Here is a 24700-nt window from a genome sequence, read left to right on the forward strand (position 1 = left end):
GCAGAGGAGAGAGACCGATGCCCATCCCAGGGGCCGAATGTGGCGGAAATGCTTACACTAAGAATTGGAATCATTTCGCGGTGTAATTAACAAATACACCTCTTTAGACCTTTCATTGGGAAGCACAATCAGTTCTCCTCAAGTCATTGCTGTATTAATTGCAGGGGTTTATTCCCCCCCCCCACACACACAATAGACTGAGATAAGCTTTTCTGAAATGCAAAAACAAATTCAAGGCACCTGTCTTCTGTGGGCTTTTCAATAAAAGGTTGCAGGAGTGCTTTGAATGTCAATGGCACTCGGGTTGCGAGGCTGCGATCTGATAGCACATAATTCATCGCTGTAAACATTAAAGAGATGGAGGATGAGGGGAGCTTGTTTGCATTAACATAAATGACTGGCATGCTTGTTAGATTCGCCAGTCGCAGTGATCTACATGCCAGGTTGGATTCGGTTCAGACGCTAACCAGTGCACTTAATGCCACGGTGTGTTACGCTTGCATTGAGTGGGACCAGCTTAACTGAGGCAGGCATTACTTATTTACAGCTGCACATTTGAGTGACAGCCAGAATCCCTCTTTTTCACAACAGTATCTAGTCACAGACTTGGCACGCGCCACCACACAGCAAACAGCAGGATTTGTAATTAAGCCTCGGGTCGTAACTGAAGTGACCCGGGACACCGGGCTGTGTTAAAAAAGCAACCCCTTTCCCAATGACTTCTCATTAGTAGGCGCTGCAGCAGCTCCGCATGTGCGATCCTCCCTTGGAACTCTGAAGGTGACACAGCAGTTACAGTGGACTTTGATGGGGCACTGGGGAGCTGTACTTCATATCACAGGACTGCTTCCTCTGCAGAGTAAAAGGTTTCAACAATCAGCAGCTGCAGCCATTTGGGAGGAAGGAGGGGAGAATCTTCCTTCTCTGGCGAGGGGGGCAGGGGAGGTGTTTTCTCCCCCGCAGCCACGGGTTGACGGGCGCCGCTGCTCTGCCAGCAAGCCAAAGATTAACCTCCTCCAGGTCGCTCCCACCTGCCACAGATACAATCCAGTCCCTAAATCATTAATTAATTGTGTGTTTACATCAACGGTAAATCTTGCAGATGTCGCCTCGCCTCCTCAGCATCTCACGACTCTAAACCAGCGGGTTGAGGGGTCGGCGGAGCAGAGGTTTGTGGGCACTGCAGAGAAGTCAGGACCAGCTTTCCAACATGCCTGTGGGCAGACATGCGGACGTGCTTAATTGACAGGGCGGATAGGATCGAGGCGTCTCGTCACCCGCTAAGCCAGTCCTCCAGCCCCGCGGATGGAAACCAGCTCCCGCGCCGCTGGGCCTCCAGTTACCACCGGCCTGATCACATTGCATATTCACTCGCCGACTGCGGGGCTGATTAAATCTGTATTTAATTGGATCAGATCTCGTCGTGATGGAGCGCTCCCCCCGGCGTTTAACCCACGGTCCTCTGTCAAGTGAGAGGGGGGAAAAGAAATACTGTGGGGGAATTAGGAGCGGGGAATGAATATCAATGATAGGCTGTGCTAATAGCCAGCGCAGGAGGAGTGGACCACACCTGCAGGGCTTTGCGGCGAGGAATCAGAGTTACCGGCTTTCCTGCCTGCGCGTGTATGTGTGTGTGTGTGTGTGTGTGCGTAAGCCCCTTCTCCCTTGATTAGTGAGACGTTATGTTATTCAGCTCGTACAATGACTTTTTTCAGTTGATTAGCTGTTTTATAAAAGCACATCCCTAATAACTCAATAGCAGGGACAAACCCTTCCCCAATCAAAACTTTAATCAGTTAGTCATGATTGCTCTACATGCATCTTGAGGAAAGAATGGAAGAACTACATTTGCATAATTTCTCAATACTCAATAACATTTTTACAATTACTCCTCGATTAAGAGTCTTTTGCCGAGTCGATTCCACACCACGTCTGTTGGCTCGCACAGAGGATGTAAAGACTCTCCTGGTGGATTTACAGCGTATCTCTTGGTGTATATCGAAGGCTTAGAGGAGGAAAGAACAAGATCTGGCATTTGAGTTTGTGAGTTGAGGCGACTGTACTGAGATTTAGAGTCAAGTCTTTGTGCAAACTGCTCAGCGGCTATAACAGACACTGATTCCAATATCATATAACATATCTGAATCATATGGTAGCTTGCATATGGGCCGCTACCGAGTACCGATCCGATAGCAGTGTGTCATAAATACACACACACACTCTACTTTTGTTTACGCAGACCGCAACGCATTTTTTACAGTCACAGGGGTGGAGGGTTACACACACAGTAAAACCAGTCCTGTACCACCGGCCAGTAAACAGCGTTACTTGATGAATTTAAAGTTTATTGCCTTGCTCAGGGGCACATTGGCAATAAATGATGAAAGAGGGTGGAATGTCAATCTTTCAGGCACTAAAACCAGATATTTTAAGCCCATCACTTCAATATCTGCGAATGGCAAGCACATGACAGACGAGGTAAAGATTGTGGTCACGGCAAATAAACTATGGTCCAGATATTGTTGAAATTATACTACAATACACCCATCCATCCATCCATTTTCCACCGCTTACACCCACCATTAGTAAAATCATTAATACAATGAACATTAATTGAATGTCTGTTGTGACGGAACTCAAACTCTGGCCTTCTACCACCCACCACCTCCACATAGAGGGCACGCTACTTCCTGCATTGGTACCGAGAGCTGGTATTAGACATAAATCATGAGATGGGGAATGGTCAAATATGGACATAATTCCTTAAACGTTCAGGCAAATATTGACATATTGATATATTTACACACACACACACACACACACACACACAGTATGTCCAAATAAAAGGGTTGGGAATAATTTTGAGGATTTCTTGCATGTGTACCGGTTATTAACTTGAAGTCATTATTTTTTTCTTATCAGGCTGTTTTATTTGACAAAAAGGGGTAAAAAAAAATGATAACTGGCATTCTGTTGCTAAGGACAACAGCTTTGGTCCAGGTTTACTTCCTGCCAGCTACTGCTTTGACAAACTTTGCAGCAGGAAATACAAACGGGCCCGTTTAGAATGTTTATGTTGTCAAGTTTGAAAAGATCAATAAAAACAATCCAGGTTAAAACAGCGCTACAGTCAGTAGTTTAAATAATGAAAGTTTAGTTTAGCTTATAGTTTTTATTTTATTTCAAAGAGCTAAATAAGCAGCTCGTGTGTTTATTGTGCATCAGGAGGCTTCACTGGTTCTTCTGAATGAGAGGATGTTCACTTTAGTGGCTCGTTCCTCATCAAAGACTTGATGGAGTGAATGTTTGTGAAGGTTTGAGAGAGTTGTGTCACATGGCAGTCGTGAAAGTTTCACAAACTACAATTTTGAATGAAAAAAAGACCTTATATCAAAATAGTTATAACAATGTAAGAGTCAGGACAATATTAATATTATGTTGACAATAAAAACTTTAAGTTCAGTTCACTTTTAATTGCCTCATTAGAGCTGCTGCCAATCTGGGCAGTATGTTGTTACAAATATTACAATGTGTGCTCTATGACACCTGGGTGAGTTTCTACCGCCTCTGGAGAGAAGCTACCCGGTGAGTCAATCAACTTTAGGTCAGGGCTTATGTTATTATAATGCAGATTAACCTATTCGGTAAGCCCCGAACTCTGGCACCTGATGTTTCCTTATTACCCAGCATTCAGTGGGGCTAACACCCAGTCAGCGCTGACACACCCCCATCATGTCCCGTCTCTGAATCCAACCGCACGGCCAGTTTACTGTCGGTGACCCCGCCCGTCTCTGCGGAGGCCGGACTGATATCGAACGCCTCACAATGAAACCACAAGGTTGATTGAAAAATAGGTATTTGCATACAAGGCAGTGAGCGGAGGGCTGGCAGAGCAGCAAACCCCTGGCTCTCCACTCAGGTTGGGGGGGGGGGGGGGGGGGGTTGGCAACGCTGGCAGGGACCGAGGCCTCATTAAGCAGAAAAGCATCATTTTCTGAAGCTTAGAGTGCTCGCTCCCTCTCCTCATATATACACACAATAGGGCTGATGCTGGTTTGAAAATAGAAGTAAATAACTATAGAAACCCGTGCTGCGTGTTTAGAATGAACCGCTCATAAATAATACATATGATGATAGATTGCTGATGAACTGTCTAATGAAGAGGAGGAGGCAAGGGGGGGGGGGGGGGGAGTCGGGTTTTTGCTGACGAACAGCAAATTATTTTTTTTTTCTTATAGATTTAAAAAGTGAGACCACGCACGCACGCACGCACGCACGCACACGCACACACACACACACACGCGCAGAAATGCTAATGTCGCTGGCATTTTTGAAACCGCTGTCATCTTCCTGGCAATGCACATTAGCTGGAGATATGGTTTCCCTGCCACTAATTTAGCCCTGCAAGGCAGGCGCTGGAGGTTAGAATCAAAACTTAATGGAAGCTCTAATTTGACCAAAAGTTCATTCCCGTTAGGGAAATTAAAGCCTGCTAATTAGGGATTACAACCTGGTTTATGAATTGCAAATGCCAAGTCAGACGCTGTTAGAGATATTACGGAATCGTGACAATGCTGCGAGTAAACTTTCAGCCGCCGGGATTTATGTTGACGGAGACGAAGACGAGAGGGCTTTGATGTTCTAATTTACATTACTCGGGATCAAATGAAAAAGTAACCGCCAGAGATGTGAATTTGATTATCTGCAGTCTCTTGTTTTTTTTAATTTTTTCAAATTCCGACAATGTTTTTTACATCAGTCGGGGCTCACAGGGAATAAACCTCCTGGTATTAAACCTCCTGGTATTAAACCAATTTCCACGAGAGGAATCCATCTTTTGCCGTCATCGTGTGTCACACTTGCGTTGCACATCATAAACAACGACCTCCGGCTGTATATGTTATTCTCCCCACTACATCATTTAAGTCTTAACAATGTGCTCAGCTGTTATTCACCCTGCCACCATACAGCGTCTATGCCTTTTGCATCCATGTGGCTTCGCTATAAAAGGAATGCCGTATTGCTTCCTGCCTCCTCCTGGCCCTGCCACTGACTGTCACCTGTGACACAGGCTTCCACTCAGGTCAGCCATGTTTCTTCCTTGAATCATGTGGCAAATGAGCTTCACTTCTTCTTCCCTCTCTCTCCTTACTCTTGATTCCTTTCCTCTCACGCATGTGCACACGCACACACACACACACACACACACACACACACACACACACCTGCGGTTCTTTCTCGCAGTAGAGCGGCCGTTGACAGGTGTTGGGAGGGATTTCAAAGTCCTGACACAGCTGCAACGGTGAAAATTGGCAAGTGTATTTGAGTATGTACGTATAATACAGAAAGGAAGAGATGCAGAGTGAACAAGAAAGACAGAGAAGAGAATGGATGGATACAGTAGATAGATAGATTAGAGTAAATGTTTGCTAAATCAGCAAGTCACCTCTAATAAACAGGTTGTATTATGCCAAACACATGCTCCTAATGCCGGACCAAAGGGGTGGAAAAAAAGAAATCCACCAAATGTGATATTGTCGGTTTAATGAATGCCAGAGGGTGAAATTCTGCCATTGATGCAGTTCCGTATTCTGCGCTCCTTCCTGGTTTTACAGCGGTGCCTCCAAGCTGCTTGTTCCGACACAATACGCTTGAGCAGCAGAAGAAAAGGTCTTTAAAGATACTCCACTACCTGACACGCCATTAATATTCTCCATACAGGCTCTTCCTCTCCTCTATATACGAAGATCCCCCTTCCTGCTCCTCCTCCCTTATCCCCACTTCCACTCCACTCTCTGCCTTTACATCTCTGCACTGCCTTATATCTCCCTCCTGTTTTTTTTGTTTTTTGTTTTTTTTACACTTCCCTCCCCCAACCATACGTTCATCTTCTTCCTTTTGGTTGTTTTTTTGTCGTAACTTTTTCTATCACTCTCTCTTCCTCCTGGGAAGTGGCACAGAATCCCTTTAAGTGCTGCAAAAAGCAAATCCATTTATCATAACCATCTATCTCCTACTGTACGTATACTTTATGCGAGGCTGAAAGACACACCTACACACAAAAACACAAACAGCAGGCTGTAGAGAAAAAGGGAAAACGCAGCCTCTCTCTTGCGTGCACCTCCACTGTACTAGAAGGACAAATGCATGTGCAGCGAGCAAAAAAGGGATTTCTAAATACTGATGCAATGTGTGTGATTCACTCTCTCAATGGCGGCAGCGCAATAAATTAAAGGAGGTGAATGGGCGGTTGTGCCCACTCTCCTCCCACGCACGGCAATGCGGTGGAGAGGAGCGGCCTTTGAGGACTTCCCATCGACTCCACACAAGGTGCGAGCGGAGCGGGAGCAGAAGGCTGAGCGGGAACACTATAGACACAAAGACGGAGAGGGCTGCTGCTCTGCGAGGCCGACGCAACGAAAGGAGAGGAAGCGCAGGCGGGAAGGGACTGACCATAAGAGACACACCACCAACAATCAATCACACAAACATGTACAGTGTGCGTGCACACGCAAATAACCCAGACAGACCGTAAGGGCCACTTTATAGCAGCCACACACACACAAAGAGTGAGAGCGCTCAGCAGGACATTAATATTCTATACACCCACACACAGCATGGTGAGGATCTGGACTGGTCTCTGTGTGTCTGCTAGTTTTACAAACTATACGTCTAGACACGGTCCCCAAACAGCACTACCCAGGTTGCTACCATCAGAGGAAAAAATCATGATGTAAGCAGATTTCTGACACTGTAAGCCCACAGAATGTGGCTACTAAGTCCATGGGAGCATCTCACACAGATGTACGTAGCCCACAGCAAGCGAAGAGCAGCTGAACCAACCGACCAAACAAATACCGTAACAAACAAAGTAGATCGGTACACCAACAGGACAACTGGCCCTGCTCTACACATCACATCTGCTCATTAATAGTGAAGTATTCAAGATGTAGTGATAACAAGCAGGGCACCACCCCTCCTCAAACAACCCCCCCCCCCTCTGCTGTAACAAATGCAAATAACAGACTGCCTGGTGGGCTGTTTCTCTTTCCAACACGACACACTGCTCCAGAGAGAGAGGAGGAAGGGGAGAGGAAACCTCCCCGTTGATGGAGAATGCCAGTAGTGCGAGATGAGTCACGTATTGTCCATATAAATCAATGGGTGAGAACACCAGGAAGTGGGGGAGAAAGAAATGCACGCGTGCGAGTAGAAAGACATGATTATGCATGTGCCGTAGCTCATGTATTAACCATAACCGAATTTACACATCAAGGCGGCAAATGAATTCCAAATAGATTTTTGATGCAGACCAACACGAGACCTGATTAAATGATGAGGTGAAGATACGGAAACGGGGACGGGAGGAAAGGAGTGTGGCGCCACTGACGGAGCTGTACTCTGATCCGCTGACTTTGTATTAAATATTCAGAGTTGGAGCGTGCCGTTGCCACAGTGGCCCCCCTTTAAAACACAAAATGTCCCGACGCTACGACTGTCCAGCACCCAATTGTCCCCCATAAAATCAAGGGCAGAGTCAAAGCAGGCTTCTCAATTTTAGATTTCATAAGCTGTATCAACATTTAGTTTGTGAGTTAGGCAAACTATAAAATGAACCTGTTCACTGCATGCTTCCCTGCCAGTGTTGGCAGTGAAATGCCACTATGTACTGTATTGTTTTCATATTCAAAAAGTCAGCTAAAAAGCTAGCGGATGGCTAAAAGGCGCTAGAAACCCAAAAATTGAACTTTAAATACAGCAAATTGACATTTTATCACCAATAAGGATGAACCGATACCGACAAAAGGCCGATACTGACTCCAACAGCCAGATCAGGCATCTGTGACAAAAGGAGCAATTCAATGTTTATATGCTATTTTAATTTGAATTCCAGGAATGAAGCTGTAATCAATGAATGAGAGCGACAGTAAATTGGTCTGATTTCCTTGATGATTAGTTTCCATCCATATGATTTCATAAATTTCTCTATTTCTTCAGCGTAATCAAAATCAAAATGAGTCATAATGTCTTATATAATACGTGTAATATCATTTCAATATCATTTTTGAAGCACTCACCGGGTGTTCTGCTTTCACATTATTGTTTATTGTCGCTCTTGGATGGAGCAGTGACCCCCTAGTAATGGGCCCATTTGACCCCTTCACAGGTGATGCTGGCTCAAACACTGCATCACGGCTTGTGTGGACAGTTCATACTGTATAGTTTACAACAACCGGTACATGCTCTCTCCATGCTCTGTGTAGCTGCAGCACCAGGAAGGAGCATTAAAATATCTGCAAATGGAAAAATTTGAGCAGCCCTCCAGCTTCATCACAAAAATACAACTCTCATTTGGCTGCCAGTAGGTACAGCTTCCAGTCCAATCCACTCACATCACACTTTCAAGCTCCACAGACTTTGCTCTCATATTTGTAATAGAACAGTTTCGCTTGAAGATGTACTGATTTAAATGTTCCCTCTAACAATATAACAGGGATATAATAAGGCACCGGAGGTGGCGGCTGCCGCCGCTGAAGGGGTCACATTACCTGTAGTCATTCTAGATGCACAGAGCACTAGAGAGCGATATTCATTTTCTTCAAATATTCTCATTACAGGGACGACGCCTGCCAAAGGGTCTCACACCGTCATATAATTACGTCGTCAAAAAGAAAAATCTCAATTATAACAGAATACCTAATTATTACGCTGCCCATATTCCAAATTGCCCTCGCATGAAAGGAAAAACCCGGAGCCGTATCATCCGCTAAGCTGTGAGGACAGATTCCACTTCTCGTAACACCGCTGTTGTTAAGCACCCGGGAGCATTAGAGGGAGGACCTGTCACGGCTCAAGACCTGAAGGGAATGAACAGAGAACAAGATATGACAGGGCACAAACCTGTGTCCTCACTCGCTGCCTGTTTTATGAAGGGACACTGATAACTTCGGAGGGCGCCGGTCGGTGCAAAATATCACCCCAATTGCCATACCTCAGAAGAGGCCTTCTGCTTCAATAACAAAACAAATTATTTTGACCCACTGCTGTGGCTGCCATATCATTTTCCAGGCCGTGTAGCGTAACAAGGCCAATTTCCCAAATAATCAAACTTCCAGCCAGTGACCATCCACCCATCAACAGCTTTGATCTTTCTCCTACATGGCAGCCATTTCCATCATAGCGGCAATGTAATTTCCCAGTGGGTAACGGGCACCGGAGTGAAGACTCCCAGTGTAATGTACTGTGGAGCTCCCATTCTAAGTTGGAAAGCCCTTTTTGTAGAAAGCATTTGCATTCAAATCATTGAGTCTGAAATTGGTTCTACCTGGCTGGGATCAGGACTATCTCCTGTGGCTTCCCACTGACAGTTAAGTGCAGTTTTTATAACCTTGGAGCGCAAGGAATGCTAATCGCTTTTGATGGCATATGAAGGGCCTAACGATGGTTTTCTTTGGACTCCTCAAAAGAAAGTAGTGCCTTCCTCACCTGGGGTAGCTCTAGATAGACACTTTTCCACTATCGGGCCATGGCAAGCTATAGGGCTCCCTTTGAGCCAGCCGGTGTTAATAACCATTTTGTGTTTCTACTATAACACCGATAGCCTCGCAGCATTGCCCTAAAATCACCCATAACATGCCAACGCGGTGCAAAGGTTGCCCATCCCATAACGCAGATAACATAAACAGACCTGTCAGACTCCTGGAACTTAGAATCGCCAGACTGGATTTACAGTACAATTGAGCAATCGAGCACAGCACAAGTAAGATGGGTTCAGTATAATTACTACCGATGTTTAAACTTAATGAATGCCAAAACACTCACGGAATGAAACTGCCTGCGGTGACCCGACCATGGTGTCCCAGGCAGTTTCTCTGCTGACTGCAGGGCAATGTTCCAGGAACTGCAAGCCGGCCTTACTACTTTGTTAACATATTGCTAAATTGAACAGATCTGGGTACACATACGATACTCCGAAATCAGAACTTATTACAAAGCATGACTTAAATAAAGGCTTCTCATTTCGACTGGTACCCAACTTTCGACTGGTACAGCTCTCCTGACGACTAAGTTAAATAAACTAAAGTAAGTTGTGCGACGTCACTGTTCGACATCCTGAAACACCGGCCAGTCAGCACATCTAATTTTATAACATGTGATCCCATTAAATCAGAGATCTGCTTTGTGAAACATGACACATTCATTAGAAGAACTGAGTGAACTGTGAAGTCTGTTTGATAAGTTACTTTACATTTCTAATGACTGATGAGGAAAATTAAGTCTTCAACTGTTTCCTACTGTCAGAGGAAAACCTTCAGTCAACATATTGTTACGTTCCAAGCTCACCGGTAAACATCCTTCTAAAAGAGGATCTATCTATATATATATATATATATATATATATATATATATAAATAAAATTCTCATAACAACAGATGCTAACTCATTCGTCGAACATGATTTAACATAATTCTGTATTAAGGCCACGGTTAATCAGAGCACTGGCTGGAACGGCCCACAAAACCTGTCAATTCCTTCTCAACCTGTTTCCTGTCAAGAACCCTTAAAGTGGTGCACATTAGGTCACAGACCGCCAATTGATAAGATTTCCCTTCAGGGACTTCCATCTGATTCTGAAGATTTCACTTGTTAGATATAATTAAGACAATAATTATATTGGTCAACTGTTGAGCAGATAACGCAGGGTTCAGTAAAACCTATGATCAGATTAGTCACTCTTGTGATTCTTACTCACACTGGATTTGCTCCTATAGTGAATTAAATATCGAAAAATAAACTATTCCATATTTTTCTGGGGACCTCCTCAAACACCCTCAAGGACCCCTGTGGGTCCCCGGACCCCTGGTTGAGATCCACTGGGACCCGCGTTCTGGAACCCGCGTTCAAAGCAGAGTCAAATTAGTGTTTTCCAAGAGCAACAGCCCTTTGAATGAACATCAATACCTCCGTACTCTTTCCTTTTGTCTTTGCAATTATTCAAATTATTAAGTCTGACTGTAAATGTGGAGAACCCTTAACAACACACCTACAGTGATGGGATGCACTGTTTACTCTGACTTAGTATTGTGCACCGATGTTCTCCCCTAACCTTTGAATCTGTGAAGCAGGCAGATTCTAAATGTATGCCGGGATGAAAGCCTTTGATTCGTATCTTGTGGAGGAATAACTTACAGTTTGTTTAAGTCCAACAGACTTATTCAAAAACATCTCTTCCATTAATCTGTGCTCGGCCCCGTGCTTACACTGTACCGAGACCTCGCTTAGCGTAGACGCAGTCGGGGCCTCCACAGAGCGTGAACACCGGAGCACTGACTGACAAGCCCGTGATAATCAATTCTCCAGCATGCTGGTCCAAGGCTATACTTCATCGAAGCTTCCTGAGCTCCATGAGAATACTTCATGGAAATTGACTGTCACGCCGTGAAATCCAATTAAAAATACATTTGGACATTGATCACCTGATGCACTTGTATCGATTGCTGCTCAAAAAGCCACTGTGTAGTGTTTTCTGTTTGGCCAGGGCCCACTCACCTCTCCATACCATATAAATGTATTGATCCGCTCAGCCACTCTTGGATCCATACGAACCATTAAACCTCCTTTCAGTGTTTCTCCATCCATTTATGTGACTCATAGCAGCCTCCTATGAGCTAAAAATGGCCAGCACGCCGCTTAGCAGACCAATCAGGTTTGAGAGACCACTACGGCATAATGAAGCCAGGTGATGATGTCACGTTAACTACCCATTTAAAAGTGCTGTTCATCAAACTAATCTCCTGGATGTCTGAGGCCGATCAAGACTATGAAGCATTCAAACGTTCACAAACAACTTGAATAATTCGAGAGGGGAATACTTCATCACGGATGGCGAGACGTGGCTAATTCAAAAACGTATAAAAAAGATCAATTTGCGCTTTTCAATCAGTGGTGTTCACACATTCTCATTTAACACAACTGCAACCACAGAAAATACACGCCATCTAATGCAGTACAATGAATGTGAAGGAATAAATCGAATGGCGGTGAATAAAACGCATTTGTATGCAAAAATTGCTGAGACGCCCCAGAGACGGAGCTGCGGGCAGACGGACGCGCATGTAATCAGGTATCAAATCGCCTTGTCTCGCTTAAGCCGACGCTCCGTCTGCGTGGTGTTGGGCCGGGGGGGGGGGGGCAGAGGGGCAGGTGAACGGCGGGTGCTATTGTCTCATCCACATGGATGACCCCGGCCTTGTGTCCGCATTAGCACGGGTCAACTCCCGTGAGTATTATCTCGTCAGAAAACAGCAACACACTCGGCCAAATAACCTCAACTTCCACATCCGGTAAAACCGGCGCTCTCCTTCACCCCTCCTGACTATAGGCCAACTCAATCAATCTTTCCCCTCACTTTCTTCCTCTGAAAGACCGCTCCGCTTTCCACCTCTCCAGCATGTTCTCCTTCCAATCTCTCCATTACACCCACCTCTTGCCCTGCAGTAATGTTCTTCACACTTCGCATCCTTCTCTTTCCCTCCATCTATTTCCTGACTTCTCTCCCTCTCATCACTCATCTCTCTCTCTCTCGCTTCTTCATTTTCTCAGTAACAATTCCCTTAAGTGCAACTAAATATCTACAAACCTTTCATGCAGGGTGTCAGGGTTCCGCTCTGCCCTGCAGGGAACCACCTCCAACTCTAGCTGGGTCTGCACACACTCACACAGACCAACATGGCGGTTAATAAGCATGTTGAGGAAGAAGGCACCTCGACTCAACATTGACCACCGCGTCCTTGCACCTCGAACTCTCAGGGAGGCTATTTGTCAAGGTCATAATTTATTTCGTAGCACCCGATATGGTGTGCCGAGGATTGGGTTGTTTCTTTCCCGTCATGTGGTCCAGGGGCCCGACAGAGACTGTGTCAGCTCTAAATCAGGGTGGTGATGTGTAGCATGAAGCGCGCAGATCTGTAACTCAGCCACAAACAGTGGAAGAAGACTTTCATCTCACTCAGCAGGCAAGAGAATGGCAATTTAGCAAAGCGATGTGCGACACATGTTCAAACTCACTCCCCTGTTCCTTCCCCACGCCCGCGCAAAGGCTTTTTACTCTGGTGTCCCGCGAAGTTATGAGCATCAGTGGACACACTGGGCGACTTGTGGAAGACGTGGGAGAGCGGCGCTGTTTTGATCATGCTGACATGGGAATCCCAATTATGGAGATGCGGCCCCGTCTAACCGGCGAGGCCAAACACCTGATGGGAGGAGGTGGCGGGAGCGCGGGACGCTGCATGTTGATAGGCGAGGCTACCGCAGTGCACCGCTGCTCCCGCGTGCTCTCAAGATGTTCCACATCTCCCCCTTCTAATTGGCAGATGGCCTCAGATGCGAGATGATTTAATGGGCTGCGTGTGTGTGTGTGTTTTTTTTTTTTCCCCTGCCTCAGTCAGCCATTAGCGGGGACATCTGTAACGAGTTGGCCAGGCACACTGCTGAGAGCGGAAGCTGAGAGCAACACATTCTAATGGGGGGGGGGGGGGGGGGGAGTGGGATTGTGACGGACCCGGGGAGGTAATCAAAGCACTCTGAGGTATTACTTTGGGTTATGATAATCGAGACATCACGCCTTAAATTGTCCGAGGCAGAGGAAAAAGAGCTTTAATAAGCCTCGGATGTTGTTTACTTCAGACAAGCTGCAAAGAATCAAACAGCACAGTGTTGCTGGCTATCGGCGACGTGACAATCCCCTTTTGACTTTCAATACACCAGAGAAAGACATTTCTAGCATGCGCATTATCATAAATGGCTTTTGGCACAAACAGCTTGGCTTCCAAGCGATGCCACTTCTTGCAGCTGGGCCGTAACCATCAGCGCTAAATTCTGCGCTCAAGGGGAAAACATTAAGGCCCCCGACCAGAGTTTGGCCCCAAAGGCCTCTGGGTGTCTGGCTCTCTGTCGCCGCCTTCATTTCTTACAGCTCCCTCCTGAGTTTGTCTCTAGAACCCGAGCCGGAGGAGGGAAGGAGCTGCGAGTCCGTCCGCCTGTTCTCCACGAGTGTGGCCGGGGCGTTGGAGAAGTGGGCCCGAGCCTGCGGCCTTTTAAATCTCGATGGCCCGTCGGTATTCTTGCCACAGCTTCTGAGGATTCGTCTGCTACCTGCCAACTGGGTCAATTTTTGCATTATTATTTTAGAGTTGTGTATCTCGCTGTGAAGAAAGGAGAGGTTCTGCACATGCAGGCATGGCAACCCACACCTGCACTTTGTCTCCCTCTCCGTTCCCCATCCCCCCCACCACCGCCTCTCTCCCTCTCCCACACACACACACACACACAGTATTCTGAATTCATTAACATGAGCACATATTTGTCACTTTAACACATAAATGTCAACTCAAAGCCACAAAATGTGCTAACACTGGGAACCTTATCCGCACGAAAATAATTTTAGACTGAGCACACCACGAAGGCCTAATTAAAATTGATGGATAGGACTAATACTGATTGTGACACTCAAAAACCCGGGCACTTTAACAGAGCTTAAACGCAAGTATCAGTTAATATGCCACTCCTCTATTTTCGCATCAGACTAACGGGATTAGCTGCAGTTATAAATCTGGAATAGTTGAGAATGTGACTCTGCCATCCACACGCTGACATTAATGAGGAGGAGGCAGTGCTGCACCGTTCCCATTAGGTTTTATGGCAGTTTTCTAACTGTTTGACTTGAGGGAAACCCCCACGTCCGTGTGCATTCAAATGACTTTCATGCAATTTCTAATCATCTACTGTATGTGTGTACTTTCAGCTGAGAGCCTGGGAGGTGAATGAGGGACCAGGAGCAGATGGGGGGGTTTAGTGAGATGCAGGGGGGGGGGAGAGAATTGGAGGGGACAGGCCGGCTGGTGAGACACGGCACAAAAATAGGAGAGGGAAGAAAATAACCAAGTATGAGATACAGAGAGGCGATAGAAGAGACCCGTGTATGAGGTGCATACAAATGGACAGGGGAGGGAACACAGAGGGGAGGAAGGGGGAGGTTGTGTGGGGAGAGGAGATAAAAAAAATGTGAGAAAGATGGATTCACTGTTGGCTAATGAGAAGACAAAGGCAGTAGAATCCACATCGATCTCTGCCCCCACACAGCACGCCGGCTTCACAGCTCGTAGGTAGAGAGGGAGATGGGAGAGAGCCTGGGGAAGCTTACCCGAGGTAACAAACCTCACCGCTGTGGGAGGAACACGAGTGTCCGTGTGGCGGGCACACGAATTTACAGTTACACAGATTTATGGAAGTTTGAGGTGCCGGGTGATTTGTGTATTTGTGCTGCAGGTAAGGTGACGGACAACGCTGAAGTGAAAGCGGGACACATGAAGAGGTGGCTGCTGCTTCAATGAAGCATACACTGATAGTGAGGTTTTTAAAAAAAAAAATGAAATATTTATACAGCAGCCACTCTGCATGCAGGGCGCAGAGATAGAACACTTCCCCTCTGGAGATGCATTACTGTACTCTGACTCCATGGAGAGGAGAAATTATTTTACAGATGAAAAATATTGAATGATGACAATCAGGTTGATATTCTGTCTTATCTTAAAGCTGTGGAAATAAATGGCTGTTCTACTCATCGTCTGTCTGTAAGAAGGTACGACCACCGTCTTTGTAAACAAGTTATCAGCGCAGGTGCGCATGAACAAAGAGGCACACGATTTAATGCGCTGCGGAGAGCCACTTACAGTAGGTTCGAGCTGTTCCAGTACACCGCATGCCGGTCGTTGGCTCTCGTCAGGTGCAAGTTTGTAAGCGCCAGCGTGACGAGGCTGAGAGAAAACGTTGCGAGAGCCATAATCCCCCTCCGGTGCTCGTCCGCCGCCCCTGGTTCCCCTCTCGTCCCTCTGCGTCCCCGCTCCTTCTGTCCCAGGCGACGAGTCGGTCACAACATCCCAGCGGTTGAAAAATAAAGAAAAACGCCTTTTCAAGTTGAACCGGGGTGACTTCTGGAGTGGTTACGTGTTCTTCAACTCAAATCCCATTGCGACGTGAGCCATTTGGGCATCTTTACCTAAAAACCTTTCTGGACTTCTTTTCTCGTGCCCGCTGCGCACTTTCGAGTCTCTCCTGGTTTTGTTTGGCGCTTCTTTGCTTTCATCGGAGAGGAACAACGCAGGCGACGCTACCGCATTCACAGCTGACGGCTGAGCTCGGTGTTTATCGTTCTTTGCGCAGCTTTGAAGCCGCTGGATCTCCGTTGGAAGGACTGTGTACCATGCGCTCCTCTCATCATCAGCATCATCAGCATCACCAGCAGCACCAGCAGCAGCCTCACGCTGCGCACACAACGCTACAAACCCGCCCTCTGATGGCCGAGATGCGCTCGCATGTCAGTCTGTGCGGCGGCCCCGCCCCCTCAAACCATGCGGCCCGCGTGAGAGCGTGCGTGTGCGTCTTTGCGTGTATTTCAGCAACTGTGTGGAGAAAACGTATCCTCTTCAATACAAAATACGTGACTCATCAGGTAAGGGTTTAGGTTTAAGATGAAGATAATAATAAACAGTAGTTTAATGTTTCGTTTGAGGTGAGATTTAGTAGTATGTTGTTATTTTAATAAAACAACACAGGCCACAACTACAAAGTTTATTTTTTTTTATCTATAAGGTTCAGGGTTTACTTTGGGATTAAACTGGGAACAAACTAAAAAGACTCAATTCCTCACCAGCTGTGAAATGAGTCACTATCACATGTTGAATCATTACTGTAGTTAATTACAAGCACGCTGTTCACATTTGTGTCAACAACTAGAAGAAAGAGGAAGCTGTTTGATGTAGAAAGGTTTAACAAGTTAAAGGGAAAAAAACAGCTCCATGGTGGTGGAGAGCGCTGGGATCAGATTACATGATAACCCGATAATGGCCCAATTTCAGATTGTGAAAGACGGCAAACTATGATTGGTCAGGGCCCATCGCGTGGTCTAGCAGGCCTCATCACAGGGCCGAGACTCGGCGATCGCTAATCTACATCGTTCAGCTATCTGAGGCATTTTAATTAAAGTCGTTCCGAGTATTGATACATCTGGAAATGCCTCTGATGCAACCTAAAATGCGGGTATCGGGTATCTGCGTCTACGTGAGCCTATATGAACCGATCCGATATCACATTATCATACAAGATCAACAACAACACGTGTCACTTGTTACATTATCAGCTCCTGAAAACAAATGATTACTGCGTCCTAAATCGATGATAGAAGTAGCTAAAGAGTGAGCCATCTCGCTTCTTCCTCTGTTGAGAGTTGCACATGCTCAGTACCGATCGGGCATCGGGCAGATGCTAGCACAGCATCAGCAATTTGGCACCATTTTACACTGGAAAATTGATTTTGTTGTTTTTAATGCACCGGTATGGGCTTTTTTTTTTTTAAGGAAGCGTTTATTCTTTAGGCTGTTGGAGTAAAAGATTTTGGAGAAATTATTATTTCCAATTCCCTATTCAGCAGGGGGTCAAGGGTTAAAGCCAGGATTTACATTAATATTAGAAAATGAATACAGTCAGTGGAAAGTCATTACGAGTATAGTCACAACACACGTGTGCGTGTGATTGTGTGTGTGAGTGATTGTGTGTGTGTGTGATTGTGCGTGTGTCTCACAGTGAAATACAGACTGAGGGAGAGAGCATGGAAATTTGGAGACTTTAATTAACCTGTTTAATTTCGCCTGTGGTGGTTTAACCACTCTATCTAGCCTAACGGCAGCCGGCAGTATTAATGGCTCAGTTAATTCCAAATATTAGGCATTAACCTCGGTTTGATTAACTCTGCCAATTTCATATCTCATAATAGTGTCCTTTTTAGAGGGGATATCAGTGATATTCACACCCGTAAACGTGGCCGTCGACGCTGTTGGTGAAACTTTAGCCGAGCGATCCAAACATTAATCCGAATGACCTCCAGTGATGAATGAGTGTTCATTACACTTCAGTCCCTGAAGGTCATGCGCACACTCCCGTGAGTGAGGAGAGGTAGCCGGAGTCAGCTGTGGATCTGCTGCCGTCCTCTCTCGGCTCGCTCACCCACACACGCTCACACACACACACACACACGCTCACACACACACACACACACACACACAGTGTCTGTCGTTTGCTCTCACTCACTCCCTGCCTCTCTGTTGTTTTTGTCAGCGATGACGCCTCTCTTGAGTGCCCTCCAGGCATGTTGCCGTGGCGACTGGAGTAAAGGCGCGGATGAAAGAGCAAGTACCATCACTTTTTTTTTTTTTTTCCTTTCTCCCAACTCTCCCTCTCTCCGTCCCACCACCTATCTGTGCAGCTCCAGTGGATCACTCGCCTCCATCCGCTCCAACATTTGTCATCCTTTATGTCGCCTGGTGCTCACGGGGGAAGTGCTGCATATAAGGAGCATATTCTTCCATATTCTTCCATTTCTTTCGTGATCGGATGATCCCTCGCTTCCTGTTGCGCTCACCGACCCGCACAGACAATGAAAGTGCGCCGAAAATATAGAGAGTGACAGTTAATACGTTTTCTGCACCTCGTCTCAACCGGCAGAGGCATACATGAATATTTATGATGTGCTTGGTGTGTACTGAGTGTGCGTTTTCAACGTGCGACTGAATGAAGCTTCCCAGTGTCAGAAGTTATTGAGCGCAGTTGTTCTTTGCACCATGTGATGCACTGTTTGTGCTCCTGCAGCAGCATGGCTTGGATTGTTTTTGCAACAGGCGCACACTATTCTAACGGTAACCATGGCTTGTTACCTCGACTCTGGCTCCGTTTTCTGATTAATTCATGAACAGCAGCTATGGGCATATTGATTATTCAGATAATTTGTTATCATCAACCAGCCTCGACTCTTTCATATGTCCTTGTTGACTTCATATTGATTTCTTAACCGACTTCATTCCTGGCGTAAGCAATATTCCAGGAGCAATTGTGCTGCTTTTCTTCCTCAGTGGGATTTCTTTATTCTTCCTCCTGGCTTCTATCTGTGCAATCTCTAATTTCCGAAACCCATCTGTTCCCCTTCTCCCCATGTCTCACTTCAGACTAATCTCAGCTTTAATGTTAATGGATTAAAATGAGGTTGTCTTGATTGAGTTTTATGTCCAGTGGCGGTGTCGGTAAACAACAAATTTATTTGATTAATCAGTTAATCTAGTGAAATGTCAAAACGTGAATATAAAGTGGCTGTGACAAAAATAACAACGGCCCTCTGAACTTGGAGAAGCAGACGAATGAACGTCTCCGTGTGAAAGTGAGAGCGTGTGAAAGACGCATCTCTGGCCTGCCGCCCGAGCTCAGCATCACGTTAGCAAACTGTCAACTTCCCATCATCCTCCTCTTTTCTTTGCTTCTTCAATTTCATGTGAATCTGCACCCATACAGGTGACAAAGTGAGGGATGGATAAAAAAAAAAAAGAGTAAGGGACAAAAAGTTTCAGAGTGTAAGAGAAAGAGAGGAAGAAAGAGAGCGAGCCTGGAGGCTGGAGGAAGGAAGAAATGACACTGCAGGAATCACGGCAGACGTGGAGAAGGTTAGAGAAGATGAAAGTGTATGAGAAACGGAGGAGTTTAGGGAGGGGAGCTGGAGAGGGACACATGGAGGCATTAGCTAAATGGAAGAAAGGCCAACAGTGTTTTTGGTAATGGCACGGTGCTGAGGAGAGTCCTGGCCCAGGCTCCAGGTGGGCCTCCATCGTTTCGTCCCCTCGAGTGTTGCGCTTAACCTGCCGCGCTTCAGTAAGTACCCAGCTGTGCAAATGGCTAACGTGATTGTGAAGATATAAGCCCAGGATAATGGCATCTGCCAAGCAATCAAGAACAATGTTCCTCAGCACCGGGCAGTGATGAAAAAAAGGGAGCGCCCGGAAATGGATGCTGTAGGATGAAGGGCTGAGCCTCCGGGGAAGGGGAGCGATGTGTTGGTAAACGGTCTTAAAGGACCGAGGGGCCGGAAGAGCGGGGACATGAACTCTGAGGACAATCTGTTTAAGGGAACAGATAGAAATGAAATAGCAAAATGATGTTTGGAGTAAATTGTCATGGATTAAGGGCACATTACCTCTTAAGAAAACAAATATGGTCACCATATGAGGGCTTGGAAAACCAGCAGAATAATAACCACGATGCAGCAGGATTTTGTTGGGTTGGGCCTTTTAAAGCCATCGTATGCGTTATATTAGGCTATACTAAAACTTCACCGGTCTGAAAGACTGGATTTGTAACAAAAACAAACTTGTTCATGTGGTAAGTTCTCCGACCACATGGAGCTGAAAGACGAGGTGAACAGCCTGCCGTCCTACATACGTTGGACATACGAGAGGTGATGGAAGTAATTGTGTGAAGAAAGAAAAGAGAGGACAGCTTAAGAGACAAGTTCAAACCTTTCTTTCTTGCCTCTGCACACCTGGCCGATTGCGGTGTTGAACTGCTTGTCAGATTGTCGGTTGCGGAAAGTTACAGAAGTTCAGAAATTGCCGCAGTCCATGTATGTCTTCAAGGAGCCCCTGTATGGATGGAATACGTCTTGACTGGAATAATTGCTGCAAGGTAAATACCAAGATTGTGAAAACTGGATAAAATGACAAGTTATCGACATAACATAAGGCCATACCTGGTCTCAGACTCACAGCAACTTAGTTTTTGTCTGTTATTAAGTGCACTGTACAATATTTGATGCAGACTGATCAAAAAATAAATAAAAAACCTTTGGGAAGTTTAGAAATGTCACGAAAGACCCTTTTACAGTTTGTAAACTGATGACGAATGTCAGTGTGAGCACGCAGTTTGGCAACGGAAGTACAGCGGAGTGCAATAACTGGCTCAGCTATGAAAGAGCATTAACCACCAAAGATCACAAATGCAACATAAACTAATCGACTCTCCAGGTCCATTTGCTGTTAGTGAGTGAGTGGAATACATTAGCAAGTGGGCCAATATTTAGTGGTCAGGTACATAATACGTGTAACGTTACACCACCTGTGCTCATGTACACAACGTCAAATACCATGACATACACTCAGAGCGTTGTGTTTATTGAGTTATGAAATGGGCCGTTGTGGTGGAAAATTATTTTACTTTTTAAGCTTAAATGAAGAATATTGTCAAACAGAACTTGTCTTTTAAAAGTATTTATTCTCTGGCCAGAGAAGAGGCACAGTTATACAGAGTCACTCGGAGTCTGCAGAAGTGTGCACTCCAGATCAAAATATGTACAGATTTATAAAGGGAACAATCAAGGGTGGGGGCCTGCACTGGAGCATCCGGTTTTATCCCATGAAGGCCATGCTGTCAAAGAAGTATAAGAAGTGCTTTATCTGTGCAACAACAGACACACAGATGCATACGTTTTATCCTTAAGGCATAGAACATGTGATCATACAATAGGTACTTGTTATCCAACACGAAGAAGAAGAGGATATAGGTGCAGGCAGTCAGCTGCATGGATCACAAGTTACATGATGCAAGCTTATGATAGTCTGATTCACAACAAGTTAGAAAACAGTTATATTTCATAAGAATATAAAATACACATAAGAATATAAACTATGATAAGAATATAATATTTCTATTACCCAAACAGTAAGATACATTTGAGCATGTATGTTAACACAACGGATGAAGATCTACTGAGTTCAGAGCAAAAGTACTTAAGCATTTACACAATATACGAAGTAGAAATATATACTAAGTAGAAATGTTCCATTACACCGTACAAACACCAGCATTTTTCACAGTCCATCGTGGTCAACAACACGTTCAATAGCTTGCAGTCATAGACGCCACCGGTGTTTTGGTTTGACGAGTGACTATGTTAACTGGTGACTCTCAGCCGAGTGAGGCCGTGGTTGCTCGAAGAGACAGCAGCTGTTGAAAACACCAACAGAACATGTGGGTGTCCTCGTAAAAGCCTTCAATCAGTTATAATGACATACTCATCTGTGTTTACTATCTACACCAACCGTCTATGCAAGTTACTACGAGCAACCACAAACGTATTTGGCTGAACGTCACCAGTTAACACGGTCGCTTGTTTAACCGAAGCACCTGTTGCTGTTGGGCCCCCTTCAGAACTCTGTAGAGCTGGAGTCCGCTGTTGGAATATCGATTGTGAAATGTTTCCTTCGGACAACAGTTATGATATTCCAGCAGAAGCTGAATTCACAACCCGTTATTTTAAGACCGCACACGCAGGGTGGAGAACGGTGGAGCGGTGTCGATGGCATGAAAGATTGAGGGGAGGCGAGACAAAACAAGAGCAAAGCAGCATGTGTCTGATAAGTAAACAAAAATTGGAGACAATTTTCTGCTTGACTATTACAAAAAGAGGAATATTTTCCACCACAGAGAACCGTCAGGAGACTGAAACAGAACGGTGGAGAACATTCGTATGTTCGTGGCGACTCAAGAATCCAGAAAGGCTTTTTAGAAAGGTTTAGCTTCTTATATCATGGGTAAATAAATAGTTTGATTTAGTGTATTATGCTAAACAAAGAGGGGACGAGAGTCTTGAATGAAAACAAATGATCAAAAAAAAAAAAAAAGAATTAAACTGTTGCACTTTCATTCACAGAAGAAATCAGAAAGCTCAGAAAAGATGTAGCTGGCATTTTTATTATAATGTGAATACGTGAATACACTTATTGTAAGTCGCTTTGGATAAAAGCGTCTGCTAAATGACTAATGTAATGTAATGTCATAATGTTGCATTATTAATAGAAATAGGTGCAATTCAGTACTCATCCGATTGATCTGTAGTAAAGAAAGTCCCTGTAATCGGTTCATTACACAGAACTGACTGCCTAATTGATATGTTCTCATGAGTTAATAACTTAAATGTATGAACTGTATATCGATGCGACTCATATTGTAGCTGTAAAAGCACACGAGAGACGGACAGAAAAAATCTCTCTGCTTCTTCAAGACTGACAACAAATCAATATGAGTAATGGCAAATCCTGTTGGCAAGCGTTTTGTTCACTCTGGACAAAATTGGAAATTAGTTGAAGCCCTTTGTAACAGAACACAAAGCATTAAACATGCCCACATAAACCTTATGCAATAACAACACCACCATACGCTCCATTTCTGGCTAAAAGTTGTTGTTTTTCTCTCACTTGGGTCCGTTCTTAGTGAAAAGCCCGGGTATTGGTTTTGTACGACAAAGCAAACAACAGCTGAGTCAATAGCCAGGCTCAAATCAGCAGCCTGGACTGACCGCAGGACGAGCATCGATTGAGGAAGCAATTAAGTATGCGTCTCAACGTATTCATAAAGGACGGTTTCTCTCCCCACCCTCTCTGCTGGGTGGAAGTAAAGCTGGCGTCTCTGAAATCCTGTAATGGCCAATAATTGGCTGCAAGGAGGGCGTCATCAGTAAACACTTAATGTCACACCCTGTATGGTGAGAAAAAGAGAAAAGAAAAGCCCCTTTGCATCTCATCGCTGTGCTTGCCCACTGCTCTAATGAGAAGCTATGGAGGTGGACCCGCACCGGCAGAGAGAAGTGACTGGCAGCGTGAATCAAAAAGACAGTGATAGTCACTCCGGGGTTGGCTGCATCCTGCATGTACAGGCCCCATAATGCTCAAGGAGGACAGATATTATTAGCATAGAAACGACTCGCACTATGCCATAACAGCTTGTAGAGTAGGCGCGGCCGGGACCAAAAGATCAATGTGTGACCACTCAGCCTCGTTGTCCCTCGTCTCTGCATAGACACTTAGCTCCGTGTTGTCAAACGATGACAATCCATACGCGCCACCTCCACTCACCTGTGCATCCGTCCTTCGTCCCAAAATATACATCCACACTGAACCCCGCCGCGTCTTCCCATCGACGGCTGTTTTTTTTGCCCTCCTCCGTAAATGTTCGGTCGAAAGTTCACTTTGAAATAATGGAGCATGTGACCTTTTTCTCCGCGAGCAGGAGATATTGCTCCGGAGGAATTGGAGCATTTTGGATGAGAGGGGTGTGCAGAGGATTTGGGGGAGGGGAGGGGGGGGGGGTCAACAAAGCCCTGAGGGAGAAGGAGAAATGTCACAATCACTACCGGAGCAAGGCCTGGCCTGGACAGCAACCTTTCCCTGTGTGCTGGATTATGTCTTCATGTTAGGGACTGTTAACACAGACGAGGAGGAAGACAAGCTCATTATGGAGGATGACGACACAGAGGGTTCAATATTCATCAAGCTGAGAACTAATGCTTTGATTATTTATATGTTGTGCCATTTACAGTATACGAGCCTGTTATAGGCTCTTACTCATTACCATGTTCATGCCGTATTCACGCTGCATGCAACAAGTAACTGTAGCTTATTTCACACAATTATTATAACAGCATCCTGTCCTAATGCACCGCCCTACTTTTCCATTCCACCAGTAATCTGAGGTGTAAACTAGCCTCCTGTATTAGCTTCTGTAGCTAACCGCAGATAGGGATCCACATCCACTGCAACCCGCCGGCTCAGAGACGAGTACAGGACAGGAAACACAGCAACTGGGTTTGAAATAAGTACCAAGCTACTGAGCGGACCAATAAACGGACCTCCAAGGTCAATAATTAAATGACAAACAAAATTGATTTTTTTAAGAAATTACATTTAAAAAATATTTTTTATGTTGGAAACACTCTTTGGTTGTAATTGAATGTTAGAGAATATGATTCAAAGACAACACGATTTCCTTTTTT

General features: G+C 45.3%; 1 protein-coding gene across 1 annotated transcript in view; it reads right to left on the bottom strand.

Annotated features, from left to right (window-relative positions):
- efna3a (ephrin-A3a) overlaps positions 1 to 16341 on the bottom strand; it is a 55813-nt gene extending 39472 nt beyond the window's left edge. Inside the window, exon 1 of the mRNA XM_031866403.1 lies at positions 15732 to 16341. Within this exon, the coding sequence (XP_031722263.1) occupies positions 15732 to 15841 (110 nt within the window). The 5' untranslated portion in view covers positions 15842 to 16341. The remainder of the gene's footprint in view (positions 1 to 15731) is intronic.
- Between the last annotated feature and the right edge of the window lie 8359 nt (positions 16342 to 24700).

This window comes from Anarrhichthys ocellatus, unplaced genomic scaffold (assembly GCF_004355925.1).
Source record: "Anarrhichthys ocellatus isolate YVR2014 unplaced genomic scaffold, GSC_Weel_1.0 scaffold35, whole genome shotgun sequence".
Taxonomy (NCBI): Eukaryota; Metazoa; Chordata; class Actinopteri; order Perciformes; family Anarhichadidae; genus Anarrhichthys; species Anarrhichthys ocellatus.